This window comes from Chiloscyllium punctatum, chromosome 6 (genome assembly GCF_047496795.1).
Source record: "Chiloscyllium punctatum isolate Juve2018m chromosome 6, sChiPun1.3, whole genome shotgun sequence".
Taxonomy (NCBI): domain Eukaryota; kingdom Metazoa; phylum Chordata; class Chondrichthyes; order Orectolobiformes; family Hemiscylliidae; genus Chiloscyllium; species Chiloscyllium punctatum.
Genome location: NC_092744.1, coordinates 34,848,907 through 34,861,412, shown reverse-complemented (window position 1 = coordinate 34,861,412; position 12,506 = coordinate 34,848,907). Strand labels below are relative to the sequence as shown.

Here is a 12,506-nt window from a genome sequence, read left to right as displayed (position 1 = left end):
TCCAAAAGCAATCCTGCAATTCCCAATTACCTATAACTCTTCCCCATATCTGACTAGAGGCTTTCCCACCAAATATTGAATTAGTGTTCAAGTCAATAAAATTCAGGGTGCAAACTTTGAATGAACCACTTTACCTTCGGGTGTGTGATAATCCGGTTAATTTGCAAAATTTTTTCCTCAGTATCTTGCTTTTTCAAGTCATATTCACCAATGACTACTTGCCAGTAATTCTCATTTCTGTTCCTGAATGAAAAAGCAAACAAAAGACTTGCATTTATGTTGCACCTTTCACAATTTTGGGATATCCCAAACTACTTGACAGACAATGGAGAATTTATTAAGTTTGGAGATATCATAGGACAAATGGATATATACGTTATTGAACAGAATAGGGCTCTTTTTGCTGTAGTTTAAGAAAAGGAGAAATGCCCTTATGGAAATATATGGCCTTCCTAAAGGGGTTGACAATATAGAGACTAAGGCACTTTACCTTGCTGGAGAGTCGAGAACAAAGGGCATAGTCAGGGGATAAGGAGACAGCAGGTTAGAACTGTGATGTGGGGATATCAGTGGGTTGTTAACCTTGGGAATTGTCTACCTCAGTGAGACATGAATGTTCAGACATTAAATATTCTCTAAATCTCAGGACTCATTTAGATGCCACATTCAAGATCAACAAGAAGCAATTGATGTATTCCAGAGACTGCCCTCTAAGATTGATCTGTCATGACAAAGATGTCCTATGACAATAAAAACATGGAGACATTGTGCCTTGGGAGCCACAATATTTATTATGTATCCATAGCAGGATAGCTTAAAAAAGTGTAAACTTGTCTTTTTGATCCCTAATCTACTTGTTTGTTGGGTTGGCCTGGTAATTGGCCATCTCATTCACAGCTCCGAGTAAAACAGCAGTCGGGTCACATTTCTTTCACGTGTATATGTTAAAAAGGATCCCTGTTGGCTTTGTTGGGTTCTTGCTGCTTGTTGAACACAGCAGTTTAAGCTAGGACCAGGTCAACTCATGGAGACTCCAGGATGGGTAAGTAACCTCGGAAATTTCCATTGGACAGGTACCTGTACCAGCCAGACCATCTCCCCATGTAAACTTGCTAATGTTAGTAAACTGGTAAATGACATTAATCAACTTACAAAGTTACAGGGATATCAATAAATAATAGTTCTTTATCAGCTTTTGATTCATATTAAATTTATTTCTGGTTGTTCTCAATAGCATCAGTAACAATCTCACCCTGTGAAGCAATGTGCTGCTGTAATAATCCATGAATGCTGCACCAACACGCCTCCACACATCACATTCCCATTCAGTTTTAACAATACCAGCCATGGCCAGCTCCCAGGAGCTGCTCTGTTCCCACCAACAATCCTCCCCATGGCAACAGTGTGATTAGTCGTCGTTGCTTTCTGACCACAAGTAACTGAAAGGAAGAGAATACTTCCATAAACATATCAAACATGCTCCATCCTAATACAAAAATTACCCCAACCCCACCTCACCTAAAAAAGCCCAACAGTGTAGCTTACTTCCTCCCACAGATTATGGAAACCCATTTTTATATGCTGGTTTCATGTTGTTAATGGTTTTGTTATCTTTACACCATAGTGAGGTAAATGCATCCAGTTGAAGCTATTGTCATCTTATAACATCAACAGAGACACTTCGGATCATTAAGGAAACTAAGTGAATGTTACTAGATACAGACTGGGTCCTGCAGCAGGTGCAAATTACTGCAGATGCAGGAATCTGTACTGAAAACAACAAATGCTGGAGATCACAGCAGGTCAGACAGCATCCATGGAGAGCGAGCGAGCTAACGTTTTGAGTATAGATGACTGCATAAGAGCTGAAGTGAAGTGTATAGGGGACAGCATTTTTGCTACATTTAGTGGGCGGGGGTGGGGTATATAGTGCTGGGGGAGAAAAGATGTTGATAGTTCAGATTAAGTGATCGGAATGCGAGAATGGCAGACAATGGTGTGTCTAACTGCTAGACTTGAAAGAACAGACAAGCGAAAGTGAGAACTGCAGATGATAGAGATTAGAGTCAAGAGGGTGGTGCTAGAAAAGCAAAGCAGGTCAGGCAGCATCTGAGGAGCAGGAGAATCAATGTTTCGGGCAAAAGCCCTTCTTCAGGAACGAGGCTGGGAGCCTCAGGGGTGGAGAGATAAATGGGAGGGGGTGGGTTAGGGGGAAGGTAACTGAGAGTGCAATAGGTGGATGGAGGTGGGGGTAAAGGTGATAGGTAGGAGGGGAGGGTGGTGCAGATAGGTGAGAAGGAAGATGGACAGATGGGATAGGTCATGAGGACAGTGCTGAGCTGGAAGGTTGGAACTGGGGTAAGGTGGAGGGAGGGGAAATTAGGAAACTGGTGAAGTCCAAATTGATGCCCTGGAGTGGAAGTGTTCCAAGATGGAAGATGAGGCATTCATCCTCCAGGTATCAGGTGGTGAGGGAGTGGCGATGGAGGAGGCCCAGGACCTGCATGTCCTCGGCAGAGTAGGAGGGGGAGTTGAAGTGTTTGGCCATGGGGCGTTGGGGTTGGTTGGTTTGGGTGTCCCCTAAAAGCTAAAAGAAAGGGAAGAAGTGGGAGTTGGTTCAGAATTTGTAGGTGCTGAACTCAATATTAAGTCAAGAAAACTATAAAGTGCCTAATTTGAAGCTGAGATGCTGTTCCTCCAGTTTGTGCTGTGATTCACTGGAACATTAGCATACCGAGGACAGACAAGTAAAGAAACAAAAAAACTGCAGATGCTAAAATCCAAAGTCGACATGCAGGAGGCTGGAAGTACACAGCAATCCAGGCAGCATCAGGAGGTGGAGGCATTGACGTTTTGGATGTAACCCTTTTTCCTCAGTGGGCATGTGAGCCCACTCTATGTTAAAATGATCGGCTACGGGAAGTTCAGGGTCATGATTGTGCACAGACAGGAGATGTTCTGCAAAGTGGTCACTTTATAGCCTACTGGACTTAATATTGAGTTCAACATCTACAAATTGTGAACCAACTCCCAATTCTTCCCTTTCTTTTAGCTTTACTCATTACATTATTTGTCACCATGTCTTCTCTCCCCTCCCCCATACGAGTAGGACTGTCTGTTCTTTCAAGTCTGGCAATTTGACACACCATTGTTCTGCAATTCTCACATTCTGATCACATTAATCTAAACTATCAACATCCTTTCTCCCCAGCACTCTACACCCACTCCCAACCCCTAACTATAGCATAAATGCTGCTGTCTCCACGTTTAATTTCAGCTCTGACACAGAGTCATCTAGACTCAAAACGTTAGCTTCCTGTCGCTCTCTATGGATGCTGTGATCACCTGCTATGATCTCCAGCATTTGTTGTTTTTAGTACGGGCCCTGCAACAGTCCTTCTCTCCTGAAGAGTTTTCAGACTAACAATATTAATAGGATATGATAGCTGAAACCAACTTGTTTAATTTAAACATTATCAGCACACAGAATCCTAACTTAAGAATTCTAGGATATTGTTATCTATTTGTGGGTTGTTGAGGATTTAAGTGTGTTTTAATGTTTGCTTATGAATATTTATAATAAGAATCAATTCTAGATTACATTATACTCATGAATATGTATTATAGAATTAGTAGCAATTAAAGATACTCATAGCCTGATAATTCTATTTTAAATGAACACACAATCTTCCAATTCACTCGTGAAAATACTAGATATTCCAAAAGATATGTCACAGTTTAGTGTAATTTCTTGGTAGGATGATTCAACAGCGAGATGAGATTTTCCGTTAGTGAGCAGTGAGAGGCATTTTTGCATGTATTAGCATGTATTAAACTCTCATTATTATCTAATCTCACCTCGTTAATATGCAGTTTCTCATTCTCCCACCCACCAGATGGAAATTAAAAGGCAACAGTTCCCAACCTAAAAGTCGGAGCAGTTACTTGGCAAATCCAGCTCACCACTTGCTTCCCCGATATCCATCCTGGACACCAGACATCAGCATCTCAAGGCATGGTCCTAGGGCAATGATTGCACACACTACCATCCATGATTTGGAGATGCCAGTGTTGGACTGGGGTGTACAAAGTTAAAAATCACACAACACCAAGTTATAGTCCAACAAGTTTAATTGGAAGCACACTAGCTTTCGGAGCAACGCTCCTTCATCAGGTGGTAGTGGAGGGCTCAATCCTAACACACAGAATTTATAGCAAAAATTTAGTGTGATGTAACTGAAATTATACATTGAAAAATTGATTGTCTGTTGAGCCTTTCATCTGTTAGAATACAGTGATAGTTTCACTTCTTTCATGTGTAAATTACAAAACCTTTTTTAAAATTGCATTCTCGGGTTAGCTGTTAACAATGGTGATAGCTAGACAATAGGTTGAAGGTGTTAGCCCCCTGTGTTCTCTGTCTATGACCTGAAGTTTAGATTGATTCTAATCTAAAAAGTGAGATAACAGAGTTTTACATAAATTCATGCAGTTTTTGAGCTCAGAGTTCTACATGAATGCATGCAGTTTTTGAGCAAAGTAAACGTAACTCTGCAAGTACAAATTCACCCCACAAAATATATGTGTGCATGTGGGTCTTTGTCTGTGTGTTTGTGTCTGTCTGGGGTGGGGGTTGTGAGTGTAAGAAAGTGTGTGTGTGTGTGTGTGTGTGTAGTGAGTGCAGAGTGTCTTAAGTCTGTGAGGGAGTGCATGTGTGAGTGTGGAAGTGTGTGTGTCTATAAGGGTGTGCGTGGATGTCTGTGTGCGTGTCTGTGTGTACCTGTGTCCGTGTGTATGTGAGTGTGTGTGTGTGTGTGTGTAGTGCAATGGTGGTCACCTGTAAGGTGACATGAACCCAAGGTCCCGGTTGAGGCCCTCCCTATGGGTACCGATCTTAGCTATCAGCCTTTGCTCGGCCACTTTTCTCTGCTGCCTGTCCCGAAGTCCACCTTGAAGGATGGTCACCCGAAGGTCCGAGGTTGAATGTCCTGGATCACTGAAGTGTTCCCCAACTGGGAGGGAACACTCCTGTCTGTTGATTGTTGTGCGGTGCCCATTCATCTGTTGTTGTAGCCTTTGCTCAGTTTCCCCAATGAACCATGCCTCCGGGCATCCTTGCTTGCAACGTATAAGATAGACAGCGTTGGCTGAGTCACATGAGTACCTGCTACGTACAAGGTGGGAGGTGTTCCCTTGCCTTTAAACTACTTGCCTTTAAACAACGGCCAAATCTCAAACAGATCATTGTTCGTAGCAAACTGCCCGGCTCTCAGGACAACTCCATACAACCCTGTCACGGTGGACGCTGCAAGACGTGTCAGATTGTGGACATAGATACGACTGTTATGTTTGGGAACCCTCCCACCTTGTACATGGCAGGTACTCATGTGACTCAGCCAACGTTATCTATCTTATACGTTGTAGGCAAGGATGCCCGGAGACATGGTACATTGGGGAAACCGAGCAAAGGCTACGATAACGGATGAATGGGCACCGCACAACAATCAACAGACAGGAGGGTTCCCTCCCAGTTGGGGAACACTTCAGTGGTCCAGGACATTCAGCCTCAGACCTTCGGGTGACCATCCTTCAAGGTGGACTTCGGGACAGGCAGCAGAGAAAAGTGGCCGAGCAGAGGCTGATAGCTAAGTTCGGTACCCATAGGGAGGGCCTCAACCGGGACCTTGGGTTCATGTCACATTACAGGTGACCACCATTGCACTATACACACACACAGATACTCCTACACACACACACTTTACGATCGAGCCCTCCACTATCACCTGATGAAGGAGCGTCGCTCCGAAATCTAGTGTGCTTCCAATTAAACCTGTTGGACTATAACCTGGTGTTGTGTGATTTTTAACTTTTTACTACCATCCATAGATTTTGCCATTCAGCTTGTTCAGCCTCACTGCATCATTAAGTCACGGATCCAACCAACATACAATACAGTTCTGCACTTCAATGTTGCACTTTGGAAAACACCAGCATGGTTCATTTCGATGTATGTGCCAGGGCACCCTCTACATAGGGACAGGTATCCATCCCGTGGATTCGGTTGGAGGAATTGTGCTAGAGGGAGAGGCTGAATAGACTGAGCTATTTTCCCTGGAGCATCGGAAGCTGAGGGGGTGACCTTTTAGAAGTTTATAAAATCATGAAGGGCATAGATAGGGGTAATAGCCAAGGTCTTTTTCCCAGGCTAGTAGAGTCCAAACCTAGAGGGCATAGTTTTAATGTGAGAGGGGAAAGATTTGAAAGGGACTTAGGGGGCAATTTTTTCATTAAGAGGGTGTTGTTGCAAATATGGAATGCGCTGCCAGAGGAAGTGGCAGAGGCTGGTAAAGTTACAACATTTAAAAGGGATCTGGGTGGGTTTATGAATAGGAAGGGTTTAGAGGGATATGAGCCAATGCTGGCCAACAGGACTAGATTAATTTCGGATATCTGGTTGGTGTGGAGACTTTCCATGCTGTGCAGCTGTATGACTCTATGACCAGGGTGCACCTCAGAAGTGTTCATCAGCTCCCTTACTGCTCACTCCCTTTGTGCCTACTTTGATGCTCACAGAATTCCTGCCTTGCCCTGTCTTGCCTTTTTGCACTTTGCCCTCTCAGTCAGGCTTTAAGTGCCCACAATTGTTCTGACTTGTCTTGCATTTTACAGCGGATGCAATGCCAGGTAGCTTCAAGGGACAATTACATCAATTACTCGCACAGAACATGGTGAAAGCATTGCACCCTGTAAGGGAAATGCAAACAGTGTCCCTATGGGGTGTAAATGCTGCACACAAGCTATCTTGACCATTTCATTGGTTATTGCAGCTAGTCATCTCTGTGAAATAATCACAGATATTTGAGGACCATAATGCAAAACTCATAGGCTGCACAGGGGCACAGAACTGATTTCCTCTCATCATTTGGAGATGGTAAATGTTAGCTATAAATTCTGTGTCTTACAATTTTGTACTCCACAAACACCTGATGAAGGAGCAGCACTCCGAAAGCTAGTGCTTCCAATTAAACCCATTGGACTATAACCTGGTGTTGTGTGATTTTTAACTTTGATTTCCTCTCAAATTGAGTCGTAGTATTTGCCAACCTGCCCTTATATGCAATGATGCCTTTCTTGACTGACGTGAGGCTGAGAGGAGAATGTGTCATTACTCATACAACACTGACAATGTCCGTTCACAATATCCTATGACATAAATAATGCTGCATTCAGCAAAGTAAGGGGTCCTATGTCAAAGTTCCATGAAAAAGCTTTGCATGGTACTCCTTGTTGAAGTGCTGCATGTCTCACTGTTGGAATATGTTAATTTGTCATTTCTGTGTGATGTGAATGCTGACAGCACAATCCAGACAGCATGCTGGGCTGTTTACAACTGGAGCAGGCTACGTGGGGGTATGATAGAGGTGGACGGACTGGGAGACTGGTAGCAGCCTTCCATGGAGGAAGGTAAGGACACTGTGCAGTAGGAACATCATCTTCTACCTGAATAAAAGTGAACGTTTTGAACCTTTTCAACATGTGATGGTCCCACATTGGGAAATGAGAAGGTGCTGGGCTTCACTGGACATCAGGAAGAGGTCACTAGCGGTGTTCCGCAAGGATCTGTTTTGGGACCATTGGGACCATTGCTGTTTGTCATTTTTATAAATGACCTGGAGGAAGGGTTAGAAGGTTGGGTGAGCAAGTTTGCGGATGATACGAAAGTCGGAGGAGTTGTAGACAGTGAGGAAGGATGTGGCAGGTTACAGCGGGATATAGAGAAGCTGCAGAGCTGGGCAGAAAGGTGGCAAATGGAGTTCAATGTAGCTAAGTGTGAGGTGATTCACTTTGGTAAGAGTAACAAAAAGATGGGGTACTGGGCTAATGGTCGGATACTTGGTAGTGTGGAAGAGCAGAGGGATCTTGGTGTCCATGTACACAGATCTCTGAAAGTTGCCACCCAGGTAAATAGTGCAGTGAAGAAGGCATATGGCGTACTGGCTTTTATTGGTAGAGGAACTGAGTTCCGGAGTCCTGAGGTCATGCTGCAGTTGTATAAGACTCTGGTGCGGCCGCATCTGGAATATTGTGTGCAGTTTTGGTCGCCATACTATAGGAAGGATGTGGAGGCACTGGAACGGGTGCAGAGGAAGTTTACCAGGATGTTGCCTGGTATGGTAGGAAAATCCTATGAGGAAAGGCTGAGGCACTTGGGGTTGTTTTCATTGGAGAAAAGAAGGTTTAGGGGTGACTTGATAGAGGTGTACAAGATGATTAGGGGGTTAGATAGGGTTGACAGTGAGAACCTTTTTCCACGTATGGAGTCAGCTATTACAAGGGGGCATAGCTTTAAATTAAGGGGGGGTAGATATAGGACTGATGTTAGGGGTAGGTTCTTCACTCAGCGAGTCGTAAGTTCATGGAATGCCCTGCCAGTAGCAGTAGTGGACTCTCCCTCTTTATGGGTATTTAAGCGGGCATTGGATAGGTATATGGAGGATAGTGGGTTAGTGTAGGTTAGGTGGGCTTTGATCGGCGCAACATCGAGGGCCGAAGGGCCTGTACTGCGCTGTAATGTTCTATGTTCTATGTTCTATGTAACACTAACTTAGTCACGATTGTAGACATTTTACAACCTTGTCATTCTTGGTATAACATACTTCTGGAGCAGTTGGGATTTGAACCAGGGATTTCTATCCCAAAGATAGGGATACTGCTCCTCGGCCACAAGACGATGTAGACATGGCTATAAAATGGGATCAGGCTAAGTACAGGTAGGCTGTGCCACTTGGTTCTTAAATAGCAATAGAAGTATGAATGTGCACTTGTATTTGCAACAAAGAGTCAACTGTGCTACCTCTGTGCCCTGAGGAAACATCAGTTTGTGGTCATTCTCCCACCACGTGCACAATGAATGGTACCTCTGGACTGCCAACATCTGACCAGGTAACAGCTGAGGTTTAAAGATGGCATTAACGCAAGAGATCCTGGAATATCCTGTCAGTGGCAAAAACACGTGGCCACAGTAAGTAGTAGAATACAAGTGAAGCACCATTGAGGTAATGAGATGAGTTTAGGAAGGTAGTGTGAAAGAACTTGCTGAGCCTTGTGAAAGAAACCCTTCATGAAACCCACCAACATTGACACTCTGGTAAGACTCAGCTACTGTGTAATCACAGATTATGACTGTCCTAGTCTGAGTGTGTGTGCTATTTTTATTTCATTCTACCTTTAAGAAATTTGAATCTTGTCTCTATTATAAAGAAATAGTCTGCAATTGTTTATTGTCAGATTGTATGAAAGACAGATGTTCTTTGGTGGATCACAATAATCTCTTTTTTTAATAAATCTTGTTGGAGTAAATGCTCCGATATGTAAAAGGTCATTTGCAATCACACCTCCCTAACTGCCTGCTTTGCTGTCTGACAGCGTGCTCCTGGCAACATTTCAAATTCTCATATTGCTTAGATTCAGCTTTAAATTGAACATGTTAATTGCTGGATTAATTTGGTGATTTTTCTTTACAATGCAACATTAGTAACCAACCTAATCATTATCTTAGATGGCTGGCTGTGAGGCGATCAGTGGAGAGAGGCAGTAAATAATTGAAATGACTAATGTTGATGTTTATCTCATGGGTCTGGAATGCAATGAGGTGGTATAATGTTAATTGCACAAAGCTCCATTTGGATTTTATCTGCAGAACTGAGTTGAGTTCTGGAAAACCTACCTCGGCTCTTGAGGGAAAGCAGCATAGGTTCAACAGAATTATACTGGGCCTAAAAGAATAAAATTATGGAGACAGTTTTCATGGACAATATTCTTATTCCCTTGAATATAAAAGAATAAAAGGTGATCAAATTAAAGTGATTAAGATGAAAAAAGAAATTAATGGAGCAAATAGAGAGTAAATTCTTCCTCTGGTGGTAGAACCCAGAGCATGGCATAATATGACACCAGAGTTATGTTGTTAAGGTTCACAACAGGAAATATTTCTGCCCAAAAAGTGCTGTAAGACCATGGGATTCTCTCCCCCAGAGAAGGTAGGTCACTTGAAAATTTCAAAACTGAATTTGATCTTTCTGGGCAGCATGGTGGCTCCCTGGTTAGCACTGCTGCCTCACCGCGCCAGGGATCCAGGTTTCATTCCCGCCTCAGTCGACTGTGTGTGTAGGGTTTGCACATTCTCCCTGTGTCTGTGTGTGTTACCTCCGAGTGCTCTGGTTTCCTCCCACAATCCAAAGGTGTGCAGGTTAGGTGAATTAGCCTGGCTAAATTGCCCATAGTCAGGATAAATATAGGGTAGGGGAATTGGTCTGGGTGGGTTACTCCTCGGAAGGTCGATGTGGACTTGTTGGGCCGAAGGGCCTGTTTCCATACTGTAGGGAATCTAATCTAATCTAAAAGAAGTACAGTGGGGGACCAGGGTGGTTGAGTAAAGGTACAGATCAGCTATGATGTGAATGAGTGGCAGAACAGGTTTAAGGATATCACTTAGTAACAAGTGATATTACTTATCACTTAGTAACAAGGAGCCATTCTCTCCCTTTCACACTTTTAGTTACACCCTTTTTATATCTTTCTCTGCTCTGTTAATCAGGCTTTTGTCTTTTGTAATGGGCCTCTATACTGTCTGTTTTCTTGGTCCTTCTCTGCCTTTTCAAAACTATTAAAACAATTTTCCAACACATTTCAGTTTTGAAGAAGTGATATGAGGAATGACACTAACTCCGTTTCACTCTCCGCAGATGCTGCCAAACTTTGCTGAATTTCTCCAGCATTCTCTGTATTTATTTTAGATTTCTAGCATCCACAGTATTTTGTCTTTAAGTGGAATGGTCTACTCCAGTTGCTATGTTCCACAGGATATTATAACTTAAATCAGACGGAGAGTAATTGTGAAGGGAAACCATTCACGTCTAATTAGTTTTGAGACTTTGCTTAATACTTCCCATATTTTGAGGAGGAATATTTATTTGCTTTTTATTACTGAAAACATTGTTTTATTGTGCTGCTGTTTCTTTCTCGATTTGTTATGATTATATTTGTACCTTCATTTACATGCTAAGCAATTTTTAATAGATTGTTTCTCAGATCAATAACATAATAAAGATATGGGCAAAGATATAAGTTTTGGTATTTCAGGTAAACAGAGATCCATTTTACCAGGATTTCCATTGCAATGTGACGTATAATTTAATAGGCTACAAGATTAATTGCTGCTATATTCCTGCATTGATGTGGAGGTGTTGGTGTTGGACTGCTGGTGTGGACAGGTTCAGAAGTCACATGACACCAGGTTATAGTTCAATAGGTTTATTTAAAATCACAAGCTTTTGTCGTGCTGTTCCTTCATAACCTGATGAAGCAGCAGTGCTCAGAAAGTTTGTGATTTTAAATAACCCGATTGGTTTATAATCTGCTGTGACTTCTGACCTATTCCTGCATTGTGATTCCAAATATTCAGAACTTAATTCTTACCTTTCCTTTCTGATTTTAACATGGAATTCAGGCTCTTGTTGTCTGTCTGACCTGTAAAAAAACACAGTCACACTATAACGTTTGTTATAACAATTGATTGTCTCTAGTACTTACTGGCCATTGTGTATACTTTTATTTAAACTGCTTTCTCATCATCTCATCTGTGTAGAAATGGTCACAAATTCAACATAGAGTTTATTCACCTGAACAAATATTGATTTATATTGTAAGTACGAGAAGTCTCAGTATAAGTGGGATACATATCCAAGCAGATCCAAACCACCCGTCCAAATGCCTGGCATAGTGATACTGGTGCAAACTGCATTTTTAGTTTTATACATACTGCACTGAAGTATCCGGGCATGACAGCGTTCTACCATCTGTTTCAGACAGCTCACTTTACGATGCCCTCCTTTTGGACAGTACGTCTGATAATACCAACAGGCCTTACTCAGCTCCCATTGACGCTCAGACTCAGGTTCCGCCAATTTTGCTCTTAAAATAGTCTCACAGTTGGGCTCAGAGGTAGGCATGACTTCTGAAACAAAAAATAAATAAAAACCAAGAACCAATGATGGTAGAAGGTGACATTGAAAGTACCAATATCAGTAAAACAGATTTTACTTGAGAGTGAACCTGACCTGCCCAACTCCTGAGGCAAATTAAAATTGATATTATTCAAGAATATTGTCAAAGCTGTTCTTCAGCCTATTATGTAGTAGATACGATGCGGAGTTTTACGTTCTTAATCAGAAATTTCTTGCAATTATCTCCTTTTAAACATGGTGCTAATCCACTGCTAAATGCTGTACAGAAATTGGCTCTACCACCTAAACGTTTGGTTAAGAGTTATGAACTTAAAATGATTTTTGCAGAGAAAGAAGTATTGATTTAAATATCAATTCCACGGTCACCATTCCTGACCACAATGTCATTTATAACTGATATTTCAGTCATGTTAATGGAGTGGTGCTCCAGCAGCTTTAAAAAGTTCCCAAAACCACTTGTGCACAAGTCACATGAAGACA

The 12,506-nt window shown here is 42.3% G+C and overlaps 1 protein-coding gene across 1 annotated transcript in view; it reads right to left on the bottom strand.

Moving 5' to 3' along the window:
• The window catches only part of prss56 (serine protease 56), a 63,895-nt gene that overhangs the window by 43,796 nt on the left and 7,593 nt on the right, over positions 1-12,506 (bottom strand). The window contains exons 3-6 of the mRNA XM_072572404.1: positions 11,822-12,016; positions 11,479-11,529; positions 1,253-1,439; positions 135-243 (exon numbers count right to left, since the gene is read on the bottom strand). Of these exons, the coding sequence (XP_072428505.1) occupies positions 135-243; positions 1,253-1,439; positions 11,479-11,529; positions 11,822-12,016 (542 nt within the window). The remainder of the gene's footprint in view (positions 1-134; positions 244-1,252; positions 1,440-11,478; positions 11,530-11,821; positions 12,017-12,506) is intronic.